This window comes from Drosophila pseudoobscura, chromosome 3 (assembly GCF_009870125.1).
Source record: "Drosophila pseudoobscura strain MV-25-SWS-2005 chromosome 3, UCI_Dpse_MV25, whole genome shotgun sequence".
Lineage (NCBI taxonomy): Eukaryota > Metazoa > Arthropoda > Insecta > Diptera > Drosophilidae > Drosophila > Drosophila pseudoobscura.
Window position 1 is genome coordinate 18,388,885 of NC_046680.1, and position 26,656 is coordinate 18,415,540.

At 45.8% G+C, this 26,656-nt stretch overlaps 9 protein-coding genes across 9 annotated transcripts; 4 read left to right on the forward strand and 5 right to left on the reverse strand.

Moving 5' to 3' along the window:
* Positions 1-5,624: 5,624 nt before the first annotated feature.
* On the reverse strand, positions 5,625-7,267 carry LOC6898812 (L-lactate dehydrogenase B chain). Its single transcript, XM_002138750.4, has one exon. The coding sequence runs from the start codon at positions 7,057-7,059 to the stop codon at positions 5,989-5,991; it is 1,071 nt and encodes a 356-aa protein (XP_002138786.2). The 5' UTR covers positions 7,060-7,267; the 3' UTR covers positions 5,625-5,988.
* Positions 7,268-7,386: 119 nt separating this feature from the next.
* On the forward strand, positions 7,387-7,882 carry LOC4805173 (U6 snRNA-associated Sm-like protein LSm6). The gene is made up of 2 exons (XM_001361582.4): positions 7,387-7,581; positions 7,684-7,882. The coding sequence occupies exons 1-2, from the start codon at positions 7,491-7,493 to the stop codon at positions 7,830-7,832; spliced, it is 240 nt and encodes a 79-aa protein (XP_001361619.1). The 5' UTR covers positions 7,387-7,490; the 3' UTR covers positions 7,833-7,882.
* Positions 7,828-8,870, reverse strand: LOC4805174 (uncharacterized). The gene is made up of 2 exons (XM_001361583.4): positions 8,353-8,870; positions 7,828-8,299 (listed from the first exon to the last, which is right to left on the reverse strand). Exons 1-2 carry the CDS (start codon positions 8,389-8,391, stop codon positions 7,898-7,900), a joined length of 441 nt encoding a protein of 146 aa, XP_001361620.1. The 5' UTR covers positions 8,392-8,870; the 3' UTR covers positions 7,828-7,897.
* A 227-nt stretch (positions 8,871-9,097) lies between these two features.
* Positions 9,098-10,620, reverse strand: shrb (charged multivesicular body protein shrub). The gene is made up of 4 exons (XM_001361584.5): positions 10,415-10,620; positions 9,804-9,981; positions 9,441-9,739; positions 9,098-9,381 (listed from the first exon to the last, which is right to left on the reverse strand). Exons 1-4 carry the CDS (start codon positions 10,590-10,592, stop codon positions 9,341-9,343), a joined length of 696 nt encoding a protein of 231 aa, XP_001361621.2. The 5' UTR covers positions 10,593-10,620; the 3' UTR covers positions 9,098-9,340.
* Positions 10,621-10,778: 158 nt separating this feature from the next.
* On the forward strand, positions 10,779-12,264 carry Prp38 (pre-mRNA processing factor 38). The gene has a single exon (XM_001361585.5). It carries the CDS (start codon positions 10,838-10,840, stop codon positions 11,879-11,881), a length of 1,044 nt encoding a protein of 347 aa, XP_001361622.3. The 5' UTR covers positions 10,779-10,837; the 3' UTR covers positions 11,882-12,264.
* Positions 12,265-12,357: 93 nt separating this feature from the next.
* Positions 12,358-15,106, forward strand: LOC5495504 (proton-coupled folate transporter). The gene is made up of 9 exons (XM_001361586.4): positions 12,358-12,565; positions 12,627-12,742; positions 13,248-13,398; positions 13,456-13,639; positions 13,698-13,884; positions 13,948-14,083; positions 14,148-14,474; positions 14,545-14,701; positions 14,759-15,106. Exons 1-9 carry the CDS (start codon positions 12,358-12,360, stop codon positions 14,820-14,822), a joined length of 1,530 nt encoding a protein of 509 aa, XP_001361623.2. The 3' UTR covers positions 14,823-15,106.
* Positions 15,107-15,336: 230 nt separating this feature from the next.
* LOC4805177 (proton-coupled folate transporter) lies at positions 15,337-17,931 on the forward strand. The gene is made up of 7 exons (XM_001361587.4): positions 15,337-15,688; positions 15,747-15,862; positions 16,369-16,519; positions 16,579-16,949; positions 17,012-17,147; positions 17,219-17,702; positions 17,766-17,931. The coding sequence occupies exons 1-7, from the start codon at positions 15,535-15,537 to the stop codon at positions 17,827-17,829; spliced, it is 1,476 nt and encodes a 491-aa protein (XP_001361624.2). The 5' UTR covers positions 15,337-15,534; the 3' UTR covers positions 17,830-17,931.
* A 118-nt stretch (positions 17,932-18,049) lies between these two features.
* On the reverse strand, positions 18,050-21,150 carry LOC4805179 (uncharacterized). The gene is made up of 9 exons (XM_001361588.4): positions 20,369-21,150; positions 20,177-20,286; positions 19,898-20,048; positions 19,077-19,841; positions 18,884-19,020; positions 18,615-18,804; positions 18,485-18,532; positions 18,278-18,386; positions 18,050-18,199 (listed from the first exon to the last, which is right to left on the reverse strand). The coding sequence occupies exons 1-9, from the start codon at positions 20,493-20,495 to the stop codon at positions 18,142-18,144; spliced, it is 1,695 nt and encodes a 564-aa protein (XP_001361625.2). The 5' UTR covers positions 20,496-21,150; the 3' UTR covers positions 18,050-18,141.
* A 170-nt stretch (positions 21,151-21,320) lies between these two features.
* Positions 21,321-24,524, reverse strand: LOC4805178 (proton-coupled folate transporter). The gene is made up of 9 exons (XM_001361589.4): positions 24,278-24,524; positions 24,116-24,225; positions 23,910-24,060; positions 23,671-23,860; positions 23,290-23,615; positions 23,072-23,217; positions 22,820-23,009; positions 22,602-22,758; positions 21,321-22,540 (listed from the first exon to the last, which is right to left on the reverse strand). The coding sequence occupies exons 1-9, from the start codon at positions 24,495-24,497 to the stop codon at positions 22,483-22,485; spliced, it is 1,548 nt and encodes a 515-aa protein (XP_001361626.2). The 5' UTR covers positions 24,498-24,524; the 3' UTR covers positions 21,321-22,482.
* Between the last annotated feature and the right edge of the window lie 2,132 nt (positions 24,525-26,656).

Sequence of the window (26,656 nt, forward strand, 5' to 3'; positions counted from 1 at the left end):
GTCGACTGGAAAACGGAACAGGCGAACAGCAACGGCAGCGAGTGGATTCCAGTTCTTCGGCTTCGCTGGAGTGTTTTTTTCTCTCTCTCCTCCTCCTTTTCTCTTTCTTGCCTTCATGCTTTGCCGTTGCTTTTGTTGTTGCTCTTAACGAGATCCTCGGCTGCCTGCCGACTGATCGTTACGTTAAACGGATGTGGACTGCATCTGTGTGTCTCTGTGTGAGCATGTGTTTGAGGGTTTTATTTGCTGCTGAGGGTTTCGTGGTGGGAAATTCTTGGCCCAAAGCCGTTACAAGGCGAAATTCAGCTACAAAAAATGCACGTTGAATTGATCGTGAGAACTTTTCATGTTGACATAAAGATGAACATCAGGCAAACAGAACTTGAATAAAGGTTGTCTGTCGTTGTTGTATTGCAATGCATTGAAACTCTGGCAGGTCATGCATATTTGGAGGTACTATCCATATATCTATCTATCTTTCTATGGTGAATGCATAAACTTCAAACAATCTTAGTTCTTTAAAGGAAATATGATTTTTATAGCAGTAAAAGTGTTGCCCAACCACCAGACCAAAGAAGCCACAAAAACCAGCAATCATCTGCCCCTTTCCCTTTCCACACTGATTCAAATTTGACTTCAACCACCGCCACCAATAAGAACTGAACGAAAACCAAAGTAACTTCATTTCCAAAAAAAACATCTTTTCACCCTACTCCAAGCCCTGCCGGCCTGTTCAGCCTCAAGACATTTACAAGCATCAAATTACACAAGAGAGACCTAAAGAAAGTGCGGCACGTGCCACACAAGCAACCCCAAGAACTGTTCAGAAATAGTTCCCGACTCCGTTGCTGCGTTACTTGCTGCGGCTGCCTGCGACCCTGTCACTTTGACAGCCAATTAGCGATCATCAGCAAAGATTATCAACTGGAAAATTATGGGGTCTCAAATTACAATGTGCTCGAGAGACACGCCCACCGACGACCGACACTCTCTGACAGCCTGTTGCATGGATCGGCAGCGAACTGTGCCCCAAAGTGGAAGATGACAGGGCAATGGTACTGACAGTAGAAACACGATCATCGCGGGGATCGTTGTGGGTATGTACATATGTTGAACAACTTAATGAACCCTGATGTTTGTCACGATAATTTCATGTTTTTGAATAGGCTCGCAGCAAAGACAGGCCGAGAACAGACAGTCTGAGAAACCACCACCAAGTCCGGATCCAGATCCAGACGCAGCCCAAGACCAAGACCAAGAGGGTCTTAATGGACTCAGACACGCATCGAATTACAATTATGATTGAGCTCAAGAACCATTGAAGCGACGAGAAGTGGCGACCACTCCTTGTGGCCTCTGAGGCCCTAGTCCAATTTCACGCCGTATTAAAATGAACAGGAAATGGTTACAAATTGTTATGCAAATTGCCCGTTTCCCAGCACAAAAAGAGTTTAAAAAGTATAGCAAACGAACAGGAGAGCAGGACGAAACAGGAAGGACCTAAGCAAACTTCTGGAATGTTAAGGAAGCAAGGACCCTTTCGTGTTCATTCTGCTGGCCTGTTCAAAATCAATTAGCAAAGCAAACAAACAACTCATCCATCAAACGCTGCCTGGGTCGCCTGTCGAGTGGCTTTTGTTCGCCAGCCCGACTTCCAGGAATACACAAATCCCTGGGGCACCGCCTGCGGTTTAAAGTGCAATCAAGCCGAACCACTCGATTAGGAGAACAGCACACGCAGCAGATCAGGCGAGTTATTCAGCCGAGATTGCGGCATGGAACTAGGGTCCTCATCTACCTGACTGGGAAAATATCTACCTGCGTTCGGTTGGTGAGTTATGAGGCGACGACAGTTAGTAGATTCTGTTCCCCTATTCGAATGATACAGATTTAAGCCTTTGGCGCTTTTGTCTTCGAGGGATTTGCGGTCACCAAGACCCCTGGATCGACACGCACAGATCGCTAAAGAGTTAAAGGTCACAAAACTAAAGCATTCGAATAGGGCAGCATAGAAAGAAGTAGGAGAAGAGCTGCGTGGGAAGCCCCTGCTAGACCATTGTTTGCCTAATCCCAATGATCATAAATCATAATTAGAAAATCACTGAATCATGCATAAAGTGTAGCAAACGAACAGGTGAACAGTTCTGGGAGCAAGGCGCTCGCGACTCCAGTTCCAACTCAAAGAACTCGCAGCATCCATTCGAGTCATGCAGCAGCATCATTATCGAGCATCCAATTATCTCTCTCCCTCTCTACATGATTGCCACTGATGCGCATCGATGCATAATTTTCGAACAGGTTCTCAGCATCCACGGAGAGGAGTCTGGAGAGGAGTGAAGTGATGCTCAGGCAGGTAGGCGGCATCTCTTGATGAAAGGAAATCATTAAAGAGCAGCCATGTGTATCGAAGGAACAGGCTTACAATAATTTCAGGCGGAAGATCAGGCTCAGCTGGAGATCTCTGCTGCCCAAAAGGTCAGAGGCAGAATGGCCATATGAACAAATCATTAGGTGAAAATGATAGATGAAAATCAATGAAGCGTGACCAAGATCACAAAAACCAACAGGTTGACAGGAAGAAAAAGCAGTGTAAAACTGTTTCTGAAGATCACCTGCAGCATCACCTGTGGTCAGTGAAGCGTTAAGAACTGGTTCAAGCGAACAGGGTTTCAAAGGTTCTAGCTGGGCCATTATGGCAGAAGGTCTCGGGCAGGACTTGACCTATTAATAATCGACCTATTACAATCGTTGTTCCCCTATTCGAATGCTACAGTTTAAGGCATGTTAACCCTTTATATTCTAAAGGTCTATGTATTTATGGGTGAATGATGTAATAGTGTCATCCAATGATGCCAGAGAACAATGGGAAAAGAGTTAAAGGTCACGAAACTGTAGCATTCGAACAGGCTCACAGAATTTTTGAGTAGGAAACTAATCTTGGAAAAACTAATGTGTGTACCTCAAAAATGTGGGCGAACCAGGCCTTCTACCTGCTAATCCCTAAGAACCAATCGTGAAAATTCAGTGAGTCGTGACCAAAACGGATTAAGAAACCAGGCCAACATCAAAACCAGATGCGAGACATTTGGGAAAACAGCGAAAAGGCCAAAGGGCATGGAAAATATTGATCTCAGTTCCGGGGAAAATCAATGAAGCATGACCAAAGAGATCAAACGAACAGAATGTCAGAAACCGCAGCCTGATCTCAGAGAAAATAAAATGCATCCCCAGGGAGTGATCATTTTCTAATTCTATTACGAGTCCATTCAGAAGATCACTGGAGCGTGACCAAGTTGAACAGGCTCTCAAAGTTTAGAGTAGGTGATAAAGAAAAAAACTGCATCCAGCATCCCAAATGGGAATTGAGCCTGAGATCTAATGCACCAGGAATCCACTTATAAGATCACTGGAGCGTGGGCTATTTTGAACAGGCTGTCATCGCTAACAGTAGGAGGGAAACTACAGCCAGCATTCCAAATCGAAACAAAAATAATCAGCCAACCAATCATAGAAACGCACCCAAAACACGCACCCATTGAATTCCCACAATCAACCGTTAAATATAGCCCGTATACACGCAGTAGGGGTCCAACAACCATCTGAGAACTTCATACAGCATCCAGAAAATGCAATCTGTGAGAGAGCATCCTCTAAGATCACTGGAGCGTAAGCCAGCCGAACAGGGTGACAAAATTCACAATAGGGATCAAAAGAACATTTGAAAAACGCAACCAGCATCCCATGGAAGATGCAATTCAGAAGATCACTGAAGCGTGGCCAATCCGAACAGGTTCACACAATTGATAGTAGGAGAGAACCGCATCCCAAAACCGGTGACCCACAGCCTGTGACCTGTCTAATTTCTTCCGGTTCCATTGTGAAGATCACTGGAGCGTGGCCAAACCGAACAGGCTGGCATGTTTACCAGTAGAGAGAAAACTGCATCCAGCATCCCACACAAAAACGCACTCAGCCAATCATAGAAACGAACCCGAAGCACACATGCATGCATCCATATAAAAATCCCACATCCATTTGTTAAATATAACCCAAGCCCAAGGGCTGTGGTCCAAAACTACCTGCAGCTGCAGTGGGAAAAATCTTCAGACTGCACTCGGATGCATCGGATGCATCGGAGTTGCGGCTGCACTCTGCTGTTCGCCTGTTCAAAGGTTACACTCGGATGCACTTCGACAATGCACGACGATGATCATTGCATGTGTGGGAGGAGCTGAGCAGATGAAAAGCGCCAGCCCTGATGAAGATCACTCCACACAGACACGCTTATACAATGGCCACCAGTCCCAACGAAACACCCGCGGATGTACGTACTCCTGCTCGCAAAAGAGTTGAATGATGCAAATGTGTAGCACTTCAACAGGCAAACAGAAACCGAAGAAGCGCCTACACTCACTCGCGGAAGTACAGCATCGGTATAGCATCCCATCCCGCATATGTACATAAGTACATATTCCCGAAAGGGTTGGCGTTGTCTGCATGCAAATGTGTAGCATTTCAACAGGTCAACAGCAGTGTCAGAAGGCCACCTCCAGCTAAGTGTAACCAAATCTAGGCAGCAGGTAGCACCCGATCTACACATAGACCAACCATCTTCTACCATCACAGAACTTCTGTGGCCCTGGCTCGAACTCAAAACCCAAAACAAACGAGAAAATACTAAACAAATAATGAAATTGGTCATGCCCCATGGGGGTCCCCTCTCTCGCACTCACTCTCCCAACAGTTCTCGATCGTGATTTTGGGGGAAAAACTGTAGCATTTCAATAGGGTACCAGAAATAGAAGAGCCATGAAACCATGGTGGTAAATCTGAAAGAAAATCCCAAAACGATCTAGCAGGTAGTCGGTGGGAAAGTGGAAAGTTGGAACATGCGTTGTGTTGTGCGTTTACTGCCCGCACGCACTGTGCGCCTAGTGAATTTCAATTAGTTAAACAAACAAATTGTTGCTCAACATTTACCACACTTTTACAAAATTATTGACTTTCCAGAAAGAGCATTAGGGTGGAGTGGCCAGAGTGGGCGTGCCAGCTGCGATCGTGTCTTTCTTTTCACTTAACAATAGACCCGAAAACGAGAGAAAAGAAAATTTTCCCAGACCATGCAACGAGGCGTTGAAAATCGCGGCTCCGACGCATCGGCTGGTGCCAGCGTCTGTTCGCCCAGTCGTCTGTTACACTTGGTTACACTCTGGGGTCGATGGGAACTGTAGGATGCTGCAGGGCCCTAGGTCACCGAGCAGCGGCAGTCGTTGTCTCGCTTCGCCGCATGGCAGTGCGTACGCGTGGGCGAACTAGTGGCGGGAAATGCTGGAAGCGGAACGAGATCGTTGCTGGGTTTTGTGTGCGCCTGCTACAAATCAAGACCTTGGCTCCAAATCGATCTTACTCACGACGTGGAGGGGCCCCTGCATTGAGGCGGCCCCCAAAACGTCTTGAGATCGTCTATGGTTAGGAGTATGTATTTAAATTTTCGTGTGGCGCATTGTCTGTCTTCCTATCATTTTCTCTGCTTGCCTAATCGTTTTCAAGACCTTTGACTTTCGATTTCGTTGAAGACCTTCCCCAAGACCTTGGATTCTCCGCCCGCTCAAAAATGTTGACACTTTGGCACGAGAAATTAATCATAATTTTGATGGAAATTACAAAAATATCAGATGTCTGGGCACAGGGCATCAGAAACGTGAACGAGTAGCCGCGGGCGTGCGGTATGGTATGGTCAAGTGATTGCTGCACTTTTACAGCTGTAACTCTGTGGTCGTCTCGCTTGCTCTCTCATTCTTATCGCTGTGACGTCGCTGGAAAATGGAAAGGGCAATGGCAAGTGAGTTCTTTCCCTCTCTCCTCTCACGCTTTGGAATGCTTGGGAGAGCTGTTTATTTGTTTACTTCTCGTTCTGTTATCTCACAGTTTCTTTTCTGTTCTATTTCTGCTTCATGGGATGATGATCGCAAAGGGCGGAATCGAGAATCACCATTTCAACGAGCACTGGGCCTCCAGCAGAGTATCAGCAGATTTCAACAACTTTTTACGCTCATCTTCGTTTAGTGGCAGCTCCAAAATGTGGCTAATTCCGCTGGCCGTGACTCGACAAGGTACAGAGAGTACCACACTGTCCTTTAGACCGTAGAGTCCCTTCACATCTGTCCCCACGCAACAGACTTGACCGGTATTCTCCACCATGCATTTGACAACATCTGAGGCAGTCAGCCCCACGGCCCAGTTAGTATAGCCCTTGGCCTTACTAACGTGCACACCTGCATTGAGGATGCCATCCATGAGATCGGACCACTTCTCCTGGTCCTTGTCCGTGCCCAAATCCTTCACGACGTCGCTCAGTCGAATCCCACCTACCGTGACACTAGACCAAACGGGCACAGCACTACTACCATGCTCTCCTATTATATAGGCGTTGACTGCCGATGTGGGAACCTTAAGACGCTTCGCGATTAGGTAGCGAAAGCGGGCAGTGTCCAGGTGGCAGCCGGTAGTGAAGCAACGATGCTTCTCCAGGTTTCCGATGCGCTGCACAGCAAAGGTCATAACATCGGCTGGATTGCAGATGATAATGAAAATCGCCTTGGGACTCAATTCGACCAGCTTGGGTACTACAGACTTCAGAATCACAACCGTTTTATGCATAACGTCCAGACGAGATCGGGTTTTGCCTGATGGCCTCGCTCCCGCTGTAATAATGATAACATCCGAATTCTTGGTACGATTTCCATCACCACAGGCTTCGACAATCGGATTGCCCAAGAAGGCAGACCCATGTGAGAAATCCAACGCTTCCGCCGTGGCCAAGTCGTATTTCACATCAAGGATCACCAGATGCTTGGTAAGGTTACGCGCCAAAAGAAATGCTGCAACTGCCGCTCCGACCTGGCCCGATCCAACCACGGTTATCTTAAGCGAAGGCTTTGGCTTGAAACAGTCCAGCGGCTTCATCACTTTGTTAAATGAAGAGGCTGGACGTATCAACTGGTTGCCAAATCCATCCAAACTTGTCAACAGCCGGCGCATCCACAAAATGGACATCATTTATAAAGTATAATTTAGATTTTTCCTTAACCGAAATTTTTGAATTTTGATATCGTTTTGATGAATTAACGATGACCAGTGCTGAAAAGCAACGTTGCTCTTTCCCTGCAAATAGTATACTTTTCATAGTATTTTCCACACTCTTGTGCAATGCACCAAATGCCATTTAGGGCCTATTTCGGGATCACCATCGAAATTCTGATCGTCTATCATTCAAATCTAAATTTGTAGCTAGTAATATTCGACGGAATATCAAAAACGAGGAATATGTAAGATAGAACTTGAATTCGTCAGTATATTTACGGTATATTTTGAAAATGAGTCGGTATATTTCTGAGGGTCGGACGGTATATTTTATCGATAGATCCGCGGTCCCACCAACACTGATTTCCCTTATAAATAAAATAAATATAACTGAATAAACCTCTAAAATGTCGCGCAAAGAGGCCCTCTCGCAGTTTATCAACCAGATCCATGGTCGCCCCGTGGCCGTGAAGCTGAACAATGGCGTGGACTATCGCGGTGAGTCCTGTGTTGTCAAAAGAAAAGCACCGCAAGCAAAAATGCCGGCTGAAGTGACTTACAATCACTCACCTCACTCTCTCTCCCTTGATTTCCCCGCAGGTGTGCTGGCTTGCTTGGATGGCTATATGAACATTTGCCTGGAGCAGACGGAGGAGTACGTAAATGGGCAGCTGAAAAACAAATACGGCGACGCATTCATCCGCGGCAACAACGTGCTCTACATATCCACGCAGAAACGGAGAGTTTAGTCGTAGAACTTAAGTTTATTTCATAAATACAACCGAAACTCCCTTCTGAACACTATGTAGCACGCTCAACTGGGATAGTGTGGCGTGCCGAACTCTTGGGGAATAGCTCCAAAGTGGCGCAACTGCCGTATGGAGTAGCCTGAGCCCAGGGCGGCTATCAGGCGTTCGCCGCGGAAACCAAACTTGCGCTCGTAGTGTGGCCGCCAGGCGCGACCAAAGTGCGGGTCGAAGGGGATCTCGCTGGCCTGCTGGAAGGGTGAGTTGCCGAAGAATAAGCGGTCTAGGTAGTCCAGCACGGCTTTCTTCTTCTGAAAGTGCACGAGAAGGGGACTGGCGGTGGCAGCAGTGCGCGGATCTTGTGAGGCCAGGTTCTTGAAGTACTGAAAGTTTACCAGATCCACGTTCGAGAAATCAAAGGCCTCGTGCAGGTCGTGCAGCGTGGCTTGGACGGCGGGCACCTGCAGACACTGGATTCAAGGGCAATGTTAATGCGGTGATTAGTGGATAATTACACACTTACCATTACGGCCAGTGCAGCAATTAAGACGTATTTGCACATTGCAACTGGTACGATAGATCCACTCGCAGAGACGACACCTCAACTCTTCCTCAAACGGAACTAAACTGATTTGAATAAATTCGGCCAACTGCATGCGCCCAGGCCGAGCCACGGAGAGTGTCCAGCGATTTGCAATCAGTCGCCAGCTCTTGTATTTTGTTGTAATCATTACCCAATCCCACATGAGACAGTGTCCGCCGCTGCCCAGCCAAATGTAACAGCCGCCCCAGCCCCAGCCATGGCGGGTAATTAATTGATATGCATGTCGCATCAGCAGCCGTGTTCCAATCAATGCGCCCCGATTCGGGTTGGCTCTGCCACTGCTTCGAGCATTTACATTTTATCACTCGAGGGCGACCCGCTGTAGATAGTAGATCTTAATGAATCGTCTTTGTTAGCAACGAACCGAACCACTCGCTGGTATTGAAAATAGGGCAACCGAGTGGATTGTTGACTGTTTATTTATGTATGTATAAATTTCAATTCAAAAACTAAACCTGCGGGAAATGAGTGCTAAAATACAATATATAAGCTTTGCCTCAAGCGACTTGCATTGAAACCAGCTGCATTCAAAGTCACCGTGATTCTCTGCAATTTTCATCATTTGGAGCAAAACAAATTCAATTAATTTAGCACAAGGCTCGTGCAAAAATACTTTAAAAATATCAAGTTATAACTATAATTATATCCTTCAGTTTTCGTGTACTTTTGTTGATGTGAGGCCTGACTTTGCTCTTTTCGTTTATTATTTGTTAAATCACATTCCTATTATATGTATGTACCATTTGATTTGATAGATTGCCAAAGGAATTAATGCCTTCTTGTTACTTTTGCTCGCTTCAAACGCAAACTTTGACTTAATTAATATCATTGAAAATTTAAATGAAACAGAAACGTGGGGGTCTTGGTTAATCTGCAGAATATTGAAGAGATTTTATTAGCGCTCGTTTTAGTTGGCCCAGGACAAAAGTTGCTTCATGACGGGATCATCTAAAATTAAATGAAACGAGTTATAATTTGCTGTAATTAAGGTAATGACAAGACAATACCATCATCGCCAACTTCAGCCGTAGTTGTAGTTGTAGTCGTTGTGGCCTTTTTCTTCTCTTTGGCCTTCTCGGGCAAGTCCTCTGTTGGGGCCTCGGGCAATGTGGGCGCTGGCTCGGGAATGCCAATGATTTCCTTATCAAAGTTCTCCTGTTCCAGCTCATCGAGTTCCCGCTCGAGATCTTCGTCATCCAGATCGGCCCCGAAGGCGACTGGGTTGGAAATGGCATCGGAAATCTCCCGGGCCACATCCTGCTGCTCGGCAATATCATCCATCATGTCATGGACCTTGTCCACATCCCTGCGCATAAAGTGAATCAATCAGTTGGTTTTTGGAACTCATCTGGCGATGGTCGATTACTCACATGTGCTGGTGGGCATTCTTGAGCGCATCCGCGGCATTCTTCATTGTTGTCAAGACGGCAGTGTTCGTATTGGCGCTCTCCAAGGCCTCGCGCTGCATCTCAATGGTGGACAGGGTGCCATCGATCTGCTGCAATTGTTTCTCCAGCCTCTTCTTCTTTTTGAGGGCTTGCAGGGCCACTGAAAAGGCGACAAGTTTGCTGGTGAGTCTTGGGCAAAGCGTCACGTTTCGCTAAGATGTTAAGGCCAATTTTGGATTATTTTGAATCGAATTACTCTACGCCGTAGAGTCTACGGCATGGCTAATGTCTGGTTTTAGTATCGAAAGGAATGTTCATATTACGTTCTGAGCATATGCGGACACATCCAGGCGTCAAATGGTATGCGGGTGAGAAAGGCGAAGAAATACAATCATTTTACTAGATAATTCTATTCAAGCATAAGTACATGTCTAGCATGGCAGTGGTGAAGGGGATGGGAATGTCTGCCCCAACCAAAACAAAAGCAAAGCAAAAATGAGTCATTTTTCCTCCGGATATTTATGGCACTAATATGCGGCCACAATGAGTCTCCATCAGCGAAGCTCCAGGATGGCAGTTCCACCTGTACATACCTCTTTTGTTTTTTGATGCATTCTTTCGGGCAATACTCAGCTCGTCCTCGATTTTGGCCTCGAGAAACTCCTGCTTCTTGATGAGCATGTTTTCGGTTTCCCTCAGTTTTTGTATTGCCTCCCCCGTCGTGGGGGCCACCTCCTTCTTGCCACCAAACATTTTCCCAAAGAAACTCATCTTTGTTTTTCTGTTTTCACGCCCAAAACTCCTGGAATCCTATTTGAAAGTGTAGTTTTTCAATTTTTTGCGTCTCCTTTTTCTGTCTGGCGAGTTGTTTTGTTCGATGAGCGATGCGTCATCACGATTACATACCGATAGCGTGTTGTTTGCTCACTATCGCATGTACTATCGATACTATCTGCGCCGTGCAGCTGTGCACAATTTGCCGACGCCGGAAAAAACAATAATAATTGTTAAATAAAATGGCAAATCGGACAGTGAAGGAGGCCAAAAACGTGCATGGCACCAACCCGCAGTATCTCATCGAAAAGATCATACGTTCCCGCATCTACGACTCCAAGTACTGGAAGGAGCAATGTTTTGCCCTCACAGCCGAACTGCTCGTGGACAAAGCAATGGAGCTACGATTCGTCGGCGGCGTTTATGGAGGAAACATAAAGCCGACGCAGTTCCTCTGCCTCACACTGAAGATGCTGCAGATTCAGCCGGAGAAGGACATTGTGGTGGAGTTCATCAAGAACGAGGAGTTTAAGTACGTCCGTGCATTGGGGGCGTTCTATCTGCGACTGACCGGAGTCGCCCTCGACTGTTACAAGTATCTGGAGCCCTTGTACATCGACAACCGCAAGCTGAGACGCCAAAACCGAGCCGGGCAGTTCGAAATTGTCTACATGGACGAATACATAGATGAATTGCTGCGTAACGATCGCGTCTGCGACATTATACTGCCTCGAATACAGAAGCGAACCATTCTCGAGGAGAACAACGAGATTGAACCGAAGGTGTCGGTTCTGGATGAAGACTTGGACGACGAGCTACCCAGTGAGGATGAGAAGCCAGACGAGCGAGAAGCGAATCGGACAAACGAAAATTCCGTTTCAACTGTACGACGCCCGCGAAGAGCTCGCTCAAAATCCAAATCGCGCAGCAGGGAGCGGGACAGACGTCCTGCCCAAAACAACAATGGTCGCTCTCGAGATTACTACGATGAACTGGAGGAGTTTGAGCGGCAGCGCAATCGCACCCGCAACCGTGACAATCAGCACGAAGATCGCCGACAGCCAGCACCACGTCAGGATCGGGATAGAGAACGACAGGATCGGGACAGAGAACGCCAGGACCGGGATAGAAAGCCCCAGAATCGGGACAGGGAGCGCCAGGATCGGGACAGAATGCGCGAGCGGGAGAGATATGGCGAAAGAGATAGACGGGAGCGAGATAATGGCTCCCGCCACGACCAGCGGGAGAGGGAGCCGCGAAACGAGCGGGACCGACGTCGCCATTAAAATAAATTTAAAATAATTAAAATATTGACCACTAAAAAACACCACACCGCCAAACCCTCGGTATTTTTATTTGCCCCAAGTTGGCAGCGCCTCCGCAGCAAGTGGTAAACAGAAACAGCTGCTGCTGTTGTGGCCTTTAGAAAGTTGAAAGAAATTTTAATCGTAGTGAACAATTTATACATCTGTTTGTATGATTAATGTTTAATCATCCATGTACTCGTATTAAGTAACGTAACACATTACGCACATGTCGATAAATTGCTTACGTTGCCATTTCGCAGCAGCTGAGGCTTCCAGTAATTGTTTTCGCTCTGTTGCGCTTAGAAGTCGTCTTCGTGTCTGACTGATTAAATACTATACGTTGCTGCATTGTTCAGAATGAATTGCTAGTTTCGTTATCTTCTATAGTAAAAAAAAGTCTGTGCAGTTCGTTTCTTTGTACCCGAAAGATAACGAAAAAGTAAAGGCTGGGAAAAATGCCTCGCATCGATACGGAGCCCTTGGTGAGCGATGATGATGCGCCACGCACTCTGGATGCTGCTGCAACGGCCACAACCACACCGAGCACCACTTCCATTGACGAGGAGGTGCCCGTCCACCCGCCCGCGCTTGATTACAACAGCTACCGTTGGTTCATCCTGGAGCCCGCAGTATTTCTGATCTTCTTTGCCAGATATCTAATTGGTACGGACAGACAGACAGGAAATGGCCGAGCATCGTTCAATTGACTTTTTGTGTTTTTTAGGGGCGGTTTATCAGAATCAAATCCTCTACCAAACCTGCGTCACCATCATGAAGTATAACGCCACCGAATGCGAACCGTTGCTGGGCATCGATAGGGGAGAATCGGAGGCGGCGAAAGTAAGCGAATTACACAGTAACTAAAATAACTTTTGTGATAATGCGCCGCAGTTTCTGTCTGGTTTGCAACTTTTTATCTGCTGCTGTTCTGCTTCAAATACATCCCTGCGGGGCGTATTGCTTGGCATTATCAATCCTCACTTTTCCAAGTGTACGAAAAGATTACTAAACGCTCGCAAGACGTGACCCACATAAGCAAGAGTGCAGCATCAACCAGACAAAGCAAAATCTATCTATTAAAACATTTAGCTTTGCCGATCGTTCCCATTGTTTGAAACTTAGAGATAACACTAAGCGCCAACATATGTGGAACGCGTCCTAGAACCTATCAGCGAGCGAAACAGAAGTAAACTGAAAACCTTTATGACTAATTTGGCTGTCTGGGCGTCGTCCCAATATCGACCTACCAAGCTTAAAGCGGACATTAACAATATATACATAGATACGCGATACACGGCAATGAGTCAGGCAAACGTGATGAGCAGCTGCGCTTTGTTTCTTTCAGAAAATAGAGGTCCAAGTGCAGGAGTATTCGGCAAACATAATGATGACAACCTCTCTTCTAGAGAGCATAATACCAGCCTTTGTGAGTCTATTCCTGGGCCCCTGGTCGGACAAGTTCGGCCGGCGGCCCATACTCCTGACAACCTTCACGGGTGGGTGGTATTACACTGAATAAAACCCTCTACTTTTTTAACGCTTTTTTCTTATAGGCTACCTGACGGGCTCAATCATACTGATAATTATTACCAGGATAACAATGGTCACAAATATAAGTCCTTGGTGGTTCCTGCTTTCCTCTGTGCCCTCGGTTCTGAGCGGAGGAACTTGCGCCTTGATAACGGGCATCTATTGCTACATATCGGACGTGGCCAAGGAACGCAAACGAGCCCTGAGGTGAGTACTGTAGCGCATCCTTTCAGTGAATCGAAACGCATTTATTTGACTATTCCAGAATGGTTCTAAATGAGGCCTCCCTCTGCACGGGCATGATGGTGGGCAACGTGGCCAGTGGGTATATCTATGCAGCAACGGATGCTTTCACCCTCTTCTTCATAGCCAGCTGCCTGATGGCCTTGTCCTTGATGTATGTCTATTTCTGTGTGCCCGAGAGCCTGATACCCGATCATCTTCCCACAGGAGTAGGTCACATCTATTTGGGACACCAGATAAGCCATCTAACAGACTTGTTCTCTTTCGCCTAGTCACGCATCCGCGAGTTCTTCCGTTTCGATTTGGTCAAGGATCTGGTTCGCACCTGCTTCCAAAGGCGGCCAAACTTTGACCGTGCCATTATCTGGCTGACTATGATCGCTCTGACCATAGCCATCTTTGATATGGGTAAGAAAGTACTGAATTGCGTTCTAAAGATTTCATGCCTTCACTTCATTCTGCTTTATACCAGAGGGTGAGAGCACTGTCAACTACATGTTCATGCGGGAACAATTCGACTGGACTATCAAGGATTTCAGCCTATTCAACGCCGCGCGAATTGTCGTCCAGATTGTGGGCAGCATAGTCGGAATGGTAGTTCTGCGACGCGTGCTTAAGCTGTCAATCATAACCATGGCAATGCTGTCGCTCGCTTGCTGCGTTCTTGAGAGCACAGTACGTGCCACGGCCGTGTACTGGCAGGAGATGTATGTCGGAATGGCCTTCGGCATGATGCGCGGCGTAATGGGACCCATGTGTCGTGCCATTCTGTCCCATGTAGCGCCGAGCACGGAAGTGGGTAAGTTAGAATCCCCCCGAATCAGCGAACCGTGAAGGAACGATTAACTAAAACAATATTCCCCATTTAGGCAAGATATTCGCACTGACCACATCGATGGAGTCTGTTTCGCCGCTGGGAGCTGCTCCTCTGTACACGAGCGTTTACAAAGCCACGGTGGAATTTTATCCCGGAGCATTCAACTTCATCAGCGCCGTCTTATACTTCTTATGCTACGTTTTAATAGCGTAAGTTACCGCAAGGTTACTTTAATCGTTTTCCCTATTAAATTCCCGAAATTGCAGCATCATTTTCGGCATCCAGAAGTCGATGGGCAACAGCAGTGTTTATCAGGCTATTGGCAGTTAGCCGGCTCCCCGCTCAGCTTAGTTGAATGTATCTCAAAGACCAATTAAATCTGTACGTGTGTGATTGCTGCGACGGTTCTCAATGTGAACAATTTGAAAATATTTCTGTATTTGAAAGTCGTTTATCCACGACTTGTGAAAGTAGCATTACGTTTTTTATCTTTTTTTTTACCATATTTTTGTTTGTGTTCATGTGCATTTGGGAATACTACAACTGTGCCCTTGCTATCTCGACTGTATTTGGGAAATGCAAACACAATAAATTACAGTATTTTTATATTGTATATTGTATCAAATACAAAGACGAATCGTATCAGCAGAATGCAGCGCGACAATAAATTGTAAATACATAAACTTTTTAGCATATTTAAGCATAAGATGTTTTGATTGTTTCGGAAGCACCTCTGATACGTAATGCTAGTGCGAGACATAGAGGGGCCGGGCCCATGCGCACTTTAGGTAGGGTGTGGTGGCGGGGAGAGATACGGGACGGCTCGTATCGCTCCGACGTGCTTTGTACTTTTCAGCTGGTTGCCATTGTTAGTGTATCGCTAGAGTTTGCCGCGCGCAGAAGCTTGAACGCCGAAGCTCATCGTTCTGTTCTTGACTGTGGAAGTTTACGATATTGTTTTGAATGAATAGCTAATTCCTTTGTTTAGCGATAATTGGTACGATCATTTGTGCGATACGTCCGTGACCTTCGATTGATCAGCATGTCTAGAGGTGACGAGGATCCCCTGGTATTAGCCAGTGATGATGCCGAGGCATTGGAGTCTCGAGAATCGCCCCCACCCACGACAAGACGTCTTCCGTCCCTTATACTGGAACCCGCTGTGTTTCTGGTATTCTTTGGTAGATTTCTAACCGGTACGGATTGCTGTTTTCAGTGTATAGCATACAAAATTAAACATTTTGCAATCATCAGATGCGGCATATCAAAATCAGATCCTCTACCAGACCTGCGTCACTGTAATGAAACATAATACCACTGAATGCCAGCCGTTTCTGGGCAGAGATCGTGGAAATTCGGATGATTTCAAAGTAAGTTTTCATGGCGTCGCACTTTACGATGATGGGGAGACGAAACAAGGCGTGTTTTCTATTGCTTTACAGAGTGGAATGGAATGGGAAAACAAATTAATCTGTTAATCAAACTACTATTGCACACATATGCATATGAAAGATATGCGCATCTATGTTTATGTGCGTTTTATAACTCTCAAGTATTCAAAATGATAACATAGGTGACAATTTTGTATATGAATGCATATATGTACTTATATATATATACATACATATGTACTTATAATATTTACAAGCCAGGTGGCTGGTTCTGCTTATCAGTAGTCAAAAACAAAAGAAAACACGAAACTCCTATGAGTAATTGGCTTAACTTATCACAAAATATCGACTGGAATAGATATGTATGTTGATTGTAGGAGTGCACTGCCAAAGACCCCCAAAAGCTATGACTAATAGGACCGTGACGCCCCTACCATGCTTATCGATGGTAGATAATACCAGCCTAAACTGATTTCCCCTTGCAGAATATCGAGCCGCAGGTCCAGGGATATGCGGCTACCATAATGATGATCAACGCCATCCTCGAGAGCACAATTCCTGCCATTGTAAGTCTCTTCCTGGGCCCCTGGTCGGACAAGTTCGGCAGGCGTCCCATACTGCTCTCCACATACACGGGTAAGCCGGAATCACCTGCATCTATTTCTAATAGAATCTATAACTATGCTGGGCTACAGGATTCCTGATAAGTGCCAGCATTCTGATCGTGCTAACCCAGATATCGGCCATCACAAACATCAATCCCTGGTGGTTCCTGCTCTCCGCGGTGCCTTCGGTGTTTAGCGGGGGAACCTGCGCCCTCATCACTGTCCTGTACTGCCACGTATCCGATGTGGCCACGGAGAGCGCTCGAGCAATGAGGATGGTTTCCATGGAGGCGGCCCTAGGGCTGGGCATGATGACGGGAAGCATGGCCGGCGGCTACATATACGCCGCAGTCGGTGCCAGAACGCTTTTCATCCTAGTAGGCTCCCTCATAACCGTAGCCCTGCTCTACGTCATCTTCCTTGTGCCAGAGAGCCTCAATCCGGAGGACTTGCAATCCGAGGTGCGTATAAAGAATATTGAGTGTTTGAATTGAGATTTTCACCGACTTCCTCTCCCCTTTAGTCGCGGATACGTGAGTTCTTCCGCCTCGACCTGGTCAAGAATCTGGTGATGACGTGCTGCAGGAAGCGTGAGAACTACGATAGGGCCATCATCTGGATGGTCATGATGTCTCTGACCATGTGCATCTTCGCAATGGGTAGAGTATAACTGCACATGCCTGCACACCACTCCAGCACCTCGAATCTGACTCTTTGCCTAATCTTTCAGAGGGCGAAGGAACAGTCAACTACATGTTCATGCAAAAGCAGTTCGACTGGACTGTCACGGACTATAGCGTGTTCAATACCTCGCGGATTGTCATCCAAGTGGTGGGCAGCATCATTGCGATGGTTCTACTGCGCCGCCTGCTCAAAGTCTCGATCATAACCATGACAATGTTGGCGTTTGCCTGCTGCGTCCTGGAGGGGACTGTTCGGGCGACGGCTCAGTATGGTCAGGAGATGTATCTGGCTTTGGTGCTGGGCATGATGCGCGGTGTCATGAGCCCCATGTGCAAGGCCATTCTCTCGCAGTTGACGCCAAGCTCGGAAATAGGTAAAATATTCTCCGTGACCACGTCGCTGCAATCGCTCTCTCCTCTGGGAGCTGCACCGCTCTATACGGCCGTATACGCGGCCACTGTGTCGTCCTATACGGGAGCCTTCAACTTCATCAGCGTGGCTCTGTACTTTCTGTGTTACTGTTTTTCGGCGTGAGTATCTGATACCAGCTTCCGGGTATCCTTTATTGAATACTTTTATGGTTTTCCATGCAGCACCGTCTTTGGTATGAAGAAATCAATGGAAAGCAACACCGCCTATCAGGCATTTGGAAGTTGATCAAGGATCAATGAATGTACCGCAAATACCTCTTGCAGGAAGCGATCTTTGAAGAAGCATGAGTATTAATAAAAATTAAAGTGATGCTGTGAGCCAAATCAATTGTAAGCCATATATCTCAGAAAATATATTGAAAAGTAATTAAATAAAATGTTATATGTATTTCTGAATTACTGATGTTTGATGATCGCTTCTCACACAAATTAAACACGCAATTGGCTGGATTTGCATCATTAAATTCGGTAGACTCGTAAAGTTTTATTACTTAGGTATGATCACATGTTAATTTAGGCATAAATCCGCCGCAGCACCTCACTTTAGCACCTTGGCGTAGTGCTGCTTGTGCCTGAACTTGATGCGCAAGACACATCTAGAGGAATGTACAATATCAATTAGCGGGCCCCCGAGGGGCTTTCTTCTTTCCCTCTACGGATTCGGCGACACTCACCCAATGAACATGAACGAGAGCAGGTACAGGAAAGCGCTGACAAAGTTGAATAGTCCCGGGTATGTGGTGAGGGACCGCTTGTAGATTAGCGTGTAGAGCGGAGCGGCAACTGTGATAATGTATGATAATTAGAAGCTATACACATTTCAGTACTACTCTCGCTTAGAAATCGAAATTACTGGACCAGAAACCAGTGACGAGGCTTACCAAAAGGTGCAAACGATTGCAACACATTCTTAATGGAGAAAATCTTGCCTGCAATGAGTGTTCAAATATTTTCACAATTGAAAACAGCTGTGATGCGGGATATTATGTGCTCGTAAATAGCGAAACTCACCCAAGTCCGATGGTGGCACGATATTCGAAACAATGGTCCGGCACATGGGTCCCGATATGGAGCGGAAGACGCCCAGGGTTACTGAGAGGTACATGTGCCAGGGCATTGTGGCAAAGCCCTTGGCGAGATTGTTGAGTATTTCCGAGAAGAAGGCCAGCAGGCCAAGCGTAACCACCGACAGGCGAAAAACCTACGGCCAAAATAGAGCTCAGATCAATGGAAGCCAATACTACATATGTACATATGTACATAGATCAAGTAAAATGTACCTTTCGCAGAACAAGGAAACCGATTAGCGCTCCAATCATGGGCACCAGATGACTGACCGTCTCGTAGAATGTGTAATCCCTCACCGTCCAGTGGAACTTTTCGCGCACAAATAAATACATTACAGTCATCACGCCATCTGGAAGCAAGCGTTCGGTTATATAAGGCTCTGGGATTACTGCGGAGAAGACTCACCAAAGACGAAAATTGACAGGAACATGGCCATTGTGACGAGCCAAATAATTGCGCGAGCATGATTTTCGCGGGGCTTGAAGCAAGTGTTAATCATATCTTTAATATGGATGAAACTGAATAGGCCAGCCTTCTTGATCCGGTCCGCCGCCTCCGACTCGGCTCTGGCCATCTTGGCCTTCTCGGGCAGCCGCTCCACGTACTTGGCCAGCATGTCGTCGTCGAAGCTCATGGCAGGAGTCGCCGGCGTGGGCAGCTCGCAGGGTCTTCTCTTCTCCTCATGCTCATCGTTCAGGATGTTCGGCGGGCAATCGATGGCGACGCAGTCCAGTTGCAGATCGCAGGCTGTCATCGGCACATCCTTCGACGTGTCGCCCTTGAGGGCAGTGGCGTTCTTCGCATCCTCCGCCTGGCGAATGTGGAGGCTCTCAGGCACAAAAAAGATGATGAACAGCGTGGCGAAGGTGGAAATGCAGCCGGAGAGACATATGGTCGCCGCTGCCCCGGTGGCGGCGTACACGAAGCTGGAGAGCAGCGAGCCGCTGGTCAGCCCGATGAAGAAAAGCGACTCCATGAAGATCATTCGGTAGGGCCGCGTCTTACAGTCCGTTATATCCGATATGAAGCAAAAGGCTGCCACAGAGAACACACAGTTTCCGCCCAGCAGCGAATGTGGCACCGCGGCCATAATGTACCACCAGGGATTGACCACGTAGTAGCTGGACAGCTCGCAGATGGCGGCCATCATCAAGAAGGAGGCGGAAAATCCTAAATGTGACCAAAAATGAAGTGGAATTGCTCAAAGCAAGTGTTTTCCTGCTTACCAATCATCGAGACAATCAGCAGCGGCTTGCGTCCATAGTGATCCGACCAGGAGCCGATGAACAGGCCACAGAAGGCCGGCACAATGCTTTCCAGGAGCGTGCGGGAGAGGAATAGATTGGCCACATACGGCTGCAGCTCCGTTTCAATGGCCTGCAAAGGGAGCGGAGGCGTCATAAGATATCGAATAGTTGGCTGGGAATGCGATTCGTTTCCAGATAATCACTGTGGTTATGTGGAAATGAACGCTATACCCCGATCCAGAGCTGAGCTGTACACACATTTATCTCGGCGCTGGCGTTCTTCGAGTCCAGCTGCTTGCAATCGGACTCGTTGTAGTGGAATATCACCGTGCACGTCTGATAGATGACCTGGTTGCGCTGGATAGTGCCTGTAGCCGGTCACAATTTGGAAACAAAATAGCTGTAAAGTTAGATTAATCTGTGTGCCGGGTCGGGTCCACGTCCACTCACCAGAGAGGGTGTGCGAGAAGAGCAGCATGAAGACAACCGGTTCTATATAGAACAGATGGAACACTTTGCCCCACTGCAGATTGCGGAGCTTTTCCAGCGTAAACGCATTCGAGGCCTTCTCAACCATGCTTGTCCGGTTATTGCCAAAATTTTGGCCTCACAGTTCAATGTTTTATGCGTTCTTTGATTTCGATATGGGGTTTTTTGTTTTGTTTTTTTTTATTAAGGCCTTGGCTTAGTGGCTCTTATTGCACATTTCAAGTCTTGTCACGTAACTGCTTTAGGGAGCAAAATCCCTGGGCTTACACCCCCACCCGCGCCACTTCCGATGAGATTATCACGTTAATATTATGCTATTATTAGTATTCAATCGCTTTGATTGCTATGGATGCGGATACCCATCACACGTTTGTATTCACTGAACCAACACGAAACCGGGCAATGACTACGACAACGACAACGGCAACGACAGCAGCTACATCCAAATCCGATGACGGCAAGCAAATTACAATTAGAGTTTTATTCTCGAAATGAGCTGCTACCGCAAAATCCGTCGGTTTATATAGACTCTCGAAAAAGCAATAGCAACAAACAGAACAGCCGCAACAGGTATACAGGTACACTGAGAAACAGTCAAACAGATGAACAGTTGTTCATCTAAGTCTACAAAAATAAAATGGGATAGCTCGGCACGATTCAAATGAAATTGCACTACATGAACTCCACTTTCAATTGAAAAGGTGTTGCGGGTCCAGAGAACGACTTAGCCAAACGCGACGCGACGCGACTCTACTCGACTCCGTTCGACGCGCGACAGATTTATTTTAAGTTTTTCGTTTCGCTATCAACCCGAGTATTGACTGAAATTTAAGTTAGTCTCGGGGTCTGTCTCAGAGTGTTGTTTGTTTTCTTTTTGCATTAATTAATTATTATTTTCACCTATTTTTGATTCGTGCAAATGAGTAGCACGAGCGCCAGACTTTTGATTTATGTATGTATGTATCTGGACATGGAATTTGGTAATCCCAAAAACTGAGGCTGGAAAATTACGGATATGTAGAACAGATCTTGCTTCACATAACACACTTTGCAAATGTGTTCATGTTATGTTTTTTACTCAATATTTACTTGATGATAAGAGATATATTGAGATATTTCGCAACCCTTTAGAGAGAATGGAAGGAAAATTGCGGGATCTACGCAAACAAAAAATCATCTTAAAATGAGTCTGAAATTCTAACACTGAGGAACCTATTTTCTCTGCTCTGCCTGTAATGATGTAATGTAATGCCTTCATGTAATTAAGAAGATTTATATTGCATAGGTGGATACACAAATATAGATTTAGTTTCAATAATAGCGGTGGTTATCTTTGGGGAAGTCTATAGACTGGTCGGAATATCGGTTATAGCGTTACTAGTTTTTTGGCCCATCATGTTTGCCTGATTATTAAATAATAATTTAAATTCATTTGATGGCAATGATATAGAATTCCAGAGATTTCGTTCCGCTCTGTTGGTCCATAAAATGAGTAGAGTTTAATTTGTAATTTCTTGTATATATTTTTGGTGAGGCGCCCAACCGATCTTAATCAAGGGTGTAAAAAACTTGGCGACTAGTTTAAAATTAGCAAGTGAAATTAGCATTTGATTAAAGCAACGAACATATGTATGAGTTAGCACCAATCGATGGGATGTTTTTTATTGCTACATTGTGCACAAATTATATATATTCTTAATATTTTTATAGATCCGTGTAGATTTGTCAAATAACAGCGCACACGCCGCCACATTTGGATGCTATAATAACCCACATTTTGTCAATGGGAAAATCTTTTCCATGCTTTTTTTATTTTTAATTATAAAAAGTTTCCAAAGCAGTTTCGATGTCGAATGATACTACCTCTCTCCCCCCAATTAGCACATTTCAATTGTTGAGCTCGTATACTTAAACAAGTACGAAATTATGTATGGATGAGTATTTGTTGTAGGGTTATAATGTAGGGGGAGTACCCGGCGCTAGCAGCTCTGTATAATTTATATTCGAAAGTTTGGAATGACAGGCAGATTTTTTCTTATTTCACTGGTGCCCAAAATCACAAGAGAGTCGTTAACTCACTTGAAAACCGGATTGTAATACTCCCGATTTGTTGACTTTTTTTGCCACACAACACTGAAAACGATATGGGATAGACATATCTCTTAATGAAGAAAGATAAATATAAAAAACATACATGAGGAGTACTATCCCAAGAGCGTATAAGCCAGCACTGAGCAGGTTGAATATCCCCGGATCGCTGTCCAATGTCCGGGTGTAGATCGCAAAGTACAGGCTAGATGATATCAGGGGCGATAGTGTCTGCAGAATGCCCAGCAGAGCGAAGATTTTGCCTGGCAACGGAAATCCAAGAGATAATCATTAATCACAAAATCAGAAGGGAGACCTTTATACCTCTCTCTGCGGCCGGCAGGAGATTGGTGATTATTGTGCGGCACATGGGATTCACCAGAGTCTTGAATACGCCCAAGGCAATGGCGACATAGATTTGCCAGCTCACCGCAGCCAAGGACTTCATCAGACTGCTGGTCGAATGACTCAGGAGAGAGACGATGGCCAGCCAGAGAACCGCCGAGCTGGTGCACTGCCAAAGATAGATGACTACCAAATGAGTTGTCCTCCAGCTGAAACTTGAGCTAATCTCACCTTCCGCAGGGACCAAATGAATAGCATTCCGCCAGAGCCAGCCACAGCAGGCACCAAGATGCTGACCGACTCGTACTCGGTAAACTCCTTCACGGTCCAATGGAACTTGGCTCTCATGAACATGTAGAACACCGAGTTGCTGCCGTCTGTGAATGGTGGAGGTTTATGTGGATGTGGCGGATGAGTCATCGCAATAGCAGTTTGGGAAAAAGACTCACCAGAGACAAAGGCCGCTAGCAGCAAGACCAACATAATTAGGATCACTATAGAACGATCTTTATAAGCGCGGTGTCTACAGCAACTGCTCCACAAATCCCTCAGCAATGCCAGGACATCCCTGTCTTCAGCCTGATTATGTGAAGCGCTCTGCTCAGTACTGGGAAGACTCTCTGGCAGGAGAGCGATCATCAGGAAGAGCGCAACGAGAATGGAGCAAGCGGATATGCTCAGGACAACGTATGCATTGGTAGCCTCGTAGGCGTAGCCAGAGCCGAAGCTCCCCAGAAGGAGACCCACATATATTGCCAGCTCATAGGCAATCATCCTAAAAGGGAGCACATACTCATACTGGCAATACGTTGGTCAGACTGCTTAGATACCTGTATGATCGAACCTTTCCTTCGGACACATCCCCTATAAAGCAGACGGCGGCCAAGGAGTAGGTGACACTGCTGCCCAGGCACGATAGAGGGACGATCGACAGCACGTACCACCAGGGGCTGACCATTCCATGAGTCTGCATGGCTGTATAGACAACGGCAGCTGAAATCAGATACTGCAGGCCATAGCCTGTCGCCAAAGATGAGACTGGAAGATCTGTGTGGATTGAGGCACTTACCCAAAAAGGAGCACATCAAGAGCGGCTTGCGTCCGTAGCGATCTGCCCAAGCTCCTGCAAAGAGCCCACAGAATGCCGGAATAATGCACTCCACAATCCTCATGACCACAACGACCCGAGCTGCATAGGGCTGCACCTCTTCTTCGATTCTCTGGCAAAGATCTAAAAAGTATTGTATACGTTTGTAGGGATCGGCCTCGTCTTACCTTCGTTTCGTTGGTGGCATTCTTGGTGCCCAGAAGCAGGCAGACCTTATCCGAGTATCCGAACCCAGCCGTGCAACTTTGATAGATTATTTGATTCTTCAATACAGTGGCTGCAATAAAGGAAATACAATGAGACAGCCTCCCAAGCAGACGAACACTTACAGGAAAAATTGTAGGCGAACAAAAGAATTAATATAAAGGGCTCCAGCAGATAGATAGTCAAGGGTTGGACCACTGATGACACGCCGGGTGAAGGGTCCGCCGCAATCGTTGCCTCTATGGAACTGATCTGGCTCGAACCGCTGCTACTGCTGGTAGTTTCAGGATCATGTCGCCTTGCTTTGGCCACCAGCTTTTCATAGGCATGCGGTTCCTCGTCCATTTCTGCCACTCGACTGAGACTTTGTTTTATTCATTACTTAATGAGTTCCCAGATACGAGCGTGGGCGCGATTTCAGATAAAGTGACGACATTTACATATTCTCATATGTGTCAGCTGCTCTCTTAGCAGGGGCTTTCCATTGCGATTTTATGAATCTGAAAAAGTATTCACTCCTTCAATGAACTTAACTTTTAGCAAATTACGTTTCCTCCAAACAGCTGGGCGGGAATTCCAAAACTATCAAAAAATTTTAATAAAATACAACCATCTGTTTCGCATTCTTTCGTTCATTTTCTAATGATAAATTTAATTCGATTTATCAATTTATTTTACTTTATTTATGTTACAAAAAGTCTTGATATCGAACGATCTCTGTGTCTTCGCTGTGATCCCCGCACGTGAGTCAGCTTTGAAAACAGAGAGCGCCGCTCTGTATTCAATCTGGAGGGACTTTTTTTATTGAGACGACGTGCTTTATCTGAATGAAGTTTATGCACACACTCGTTCGTTGAGTATTCTGAGCAACAAACGACTTCATTATTTAACTTAACTATTTGTTTACTTAACTATTTAAGTACTAATTCCATTGTGCAACTAATTAATGGGTAATCGAGTGCTAGTTTAATCATTAGGCTTTTGAAATACTTAATTTCTGTATAATTTGTTCATTAGTTTTAGCCTAAGCTTTAATTACAAATGAACATTTTTGTATTCGTTGCATATCAGCAGATTCACAATGTTAAATGCTTAATGTTAGCAACTGACGTGACGTCAATTGGTTAGAACAATTGGTCGGAAGTGTGCAACTTAAGATCTTAACATCTAGCCTTGTCATTCTGTATCTTTGCAAATTAATTTTTCAGTTTTGAATCCTCGCGCGTCTGCGAAAGTACATATGGGATGGGATGCATCATTATTTTTGCCAAGAATCGACCTCATTTTCATTGTCGAGGGTTTGATCGACAGTCTGGATCGTCTTGATCCTGGGAAAGCAGGTCCTTCGGCGATCTGGTCCTAATTGCCCAAAATATAGCGCCCCGACATGTTGACTGTGCAAATTATTTAAATACTGGGTTCTTTGTTACGTTACGTTAAACATATCTAGAGAGAGGGTACAGACACTGACCATACAGTATAGAGATGTGGTCAGTCACCGAACATTTCGAAAACGATTTCGTTTTCAGAATTTGGTCTCTGTTTTCTTTTGAAGGTCCAGCGTATTTTCATGTATGCATGCATTATCACATTCCGCATGTACATACATACATATATGTTTTACGGTTGCTGGCATGTGTTGATTATTTGATTTTTGTTTCTGTGCTCACATACATACATACATATGTACCATTTACATTGGCATTTTTGGAGTTCGCAAAAGTTCAGAAAATCTAAAATTAAGATTAACCTTCAAGCTTGAGTCGCTGCTACTGCCGCGAATCTACTTTATACCCGATGATATGGCTCCCCTGCGCCAGAGGACGCACATGACTCAGATTCTCCAGTGTGGTCAGTGATGAAATTAAATAAGGTGATACACCTCCTAACTTTCGAATCTCAATGAAGCTTTCCGTGGTATTTGCTGAGTTTGCTCAGTATTTGACCAGGCTCCGAAAAGAGCTCGTGTAACAAATATTTATCCTACCAGATCTGTTACTACAAACCCCTTCGCGACGACAGGGAATATATCCGTATGCCAATGGCCAGCCGTATATCACAAAAGAGCAATACAAGCGACTAATAGACCATAAGTGGCAATTTGTGTAACGATGTGGCGAAACTCGCCAATCATGCAAGGTCCAGCGCAATCGTACGTTCCCTCACAGGACATTGGCTAATAGGCACCCACGAAAACAGGATGCTTGCCTCATATAATGAATTTTGACGGAGCTGCAGAGACGATGAAGAGGAGGAGACGGTGGAACATCTGTTCGGCTCGCCTCCAGTTCTCTGCAGAAGAAGGCTACAACTTTATGCCCCTCGAAGATGGCAAACTTTGTAAGAGCATCTGGATCTCACAACGCTTGGGAAGATTTCAAGCGGTGCCTCTACGGGCCGAAACCGGAATAAGCGTGACTGGCCCCTAATCATCTTATAATCTATGTATGTATGTACATATGTACATACATATGTTTTCATTGGTCAGACCGTATATTTGGCGA

Bases quoted from the DNA above. Each gene is read 5' to 3' on its own strand.
- Prp38 (XM_001361585.5), top strand. From the start codon at position 10,838: ATGGCAAATCGGACAGTGAAGGAGGCCAAAAACGTGCATGGCACCAAC.
- LOC6898812 (XM_002138750.4), bottom strand. From the start codon at position 7,059: ATGATGTCCATTTTGTGGATGCGCCGGCTGTTGACAAGTTTGGATGGA.
- LOC4805179 (XM_001361588.4), bottom strand. From the start codon at position 20,495: ATGGTTGAGAAGGCCTCGAATGCGTTTACGCTGGAAAAGCTCCGCAAT. The intron at 20,049-20,176 runs GTGTGTACAGCT...CTCCCTTTGCAG, and splicing joins ACGCCAGCGCCGAGATAAAT to GCCATTGAAACGGAGCTGCA. The intron at 18,200-18,277 runs GTGAGTGTCGCC...ACATTCCTCTAG, and splicing joins CTCTCGTTCATGTTCATTGG to ATGTGTCTTGCGCATCAAGT.
- LOC4805173 (XM_001361582.4), top strand. From the start codon at position 7,491: ATGTCGCGCAAAGAGGCCCTCTCGCAGTTTATCAACCAGATCCATGGT. The intron at 7,582-7,683 runs GTGAGTCCTGTG...ATTTCCCCGCAG, and splicing joins CAATGGCGTGGACTATCGCG to GTGTGCTGGCTTGCTTGGAT.
- LOC4805174 (XM_001361583.4), bottom strand. From the start codon at position 8,391: ATGTGCAAATACGTCTTAATTGCTGCACTGGCCGTAATG. The intron at 8,300-8,352 runs GTAAGTGTGTAA...CCTTGAATCCAG, and splicing joins TTGCTGCACTGGCCGTAATG to TGTCTGCAGGTGCCCGCCGT.
- LOC5495504 (XM_001361586.4), top strand. From the start codon at position 12,358: ATGCCTCGCATCGATACGGAGCCCTTGGTGAGCGATGATGATGCGCCA. The intron at 14,084-14,147 runs GTAAGAAAGTAC...GCTTTATACCAG, and splicing joins CATAGCCATCTTTGATATGG to AGGGTGAGAGCACTGTCAAC. The intron at 14,702-14,758 runs GTAAGTTACCGC...CCGAAATTGCAG, and splicing joins TTATGCTACGTTTTAATAGC to CATCATTTTCGGCATCCAGA.
- shrb (XM_001361584.5), bottom strand. From the start codon at position 10,592: ATGAGTTTCTTTGGGAAAATGTTTGGTGGCAAGAAGGAGGTGGCCCCC. The intron at 9,982-10,414 runs GTATGTACAGGT...TCGCCTTTTCAG, and splicing joins TGCATCAAAAAACAAAAGAG to TGGCCCTGCAAGCCCTCAAA. The intron at 9,382-9,440 runs GTATTGTCTTGT...ATTTAATTTTAG, and splicing joins GGCTGAAGTTGGCGATGATG to ATGATCCCGTCATGAAGCAA.
- LOC4805177 (XM_001361587.4), top strand. From the start codon at position 15,535: ATGTCTAGAGGTGACGAGGATCCCCTGGTATTAGCCAGTGATGATGCC. The intron at 15,689-15,746 runs GTACGGATTGCT...TGCAATCATCAG, and splicing joins CTTTGGTAGATTTCTAACCG to ATGCGGCATATCAAAATCAG. The intron at 16,520-16,578 runs GTAAGCCGGAAT...GCTGGGCTACAG, and splicing joins ACTGCTCTCCACATACACGG to GATTCCTGATAAGTGCCAGC.
- LOC4805178 (XM_001361589.4), bottom strand. From the start codon at position 24,497: ATGGACGAGGAACCGCATGCCTATGAAAAGCTGGTGGCCAAAGCAAGG. The intron at 23,861-23,909 runs GTAAGTGCCTCA...CTTTGGCGACAG, and splicing joins CTTGATGTGCTCCTTTTTGG to GCTATGGCCTGCAGTATCTG. The intron at 23,218-23,289 runs GTGAGTCTTTTT...CACCATTCACAG, and splicing joins GCTAGCGGCCTTTGTCTCTG to ACGGCAGCAACTCGGTGTTC.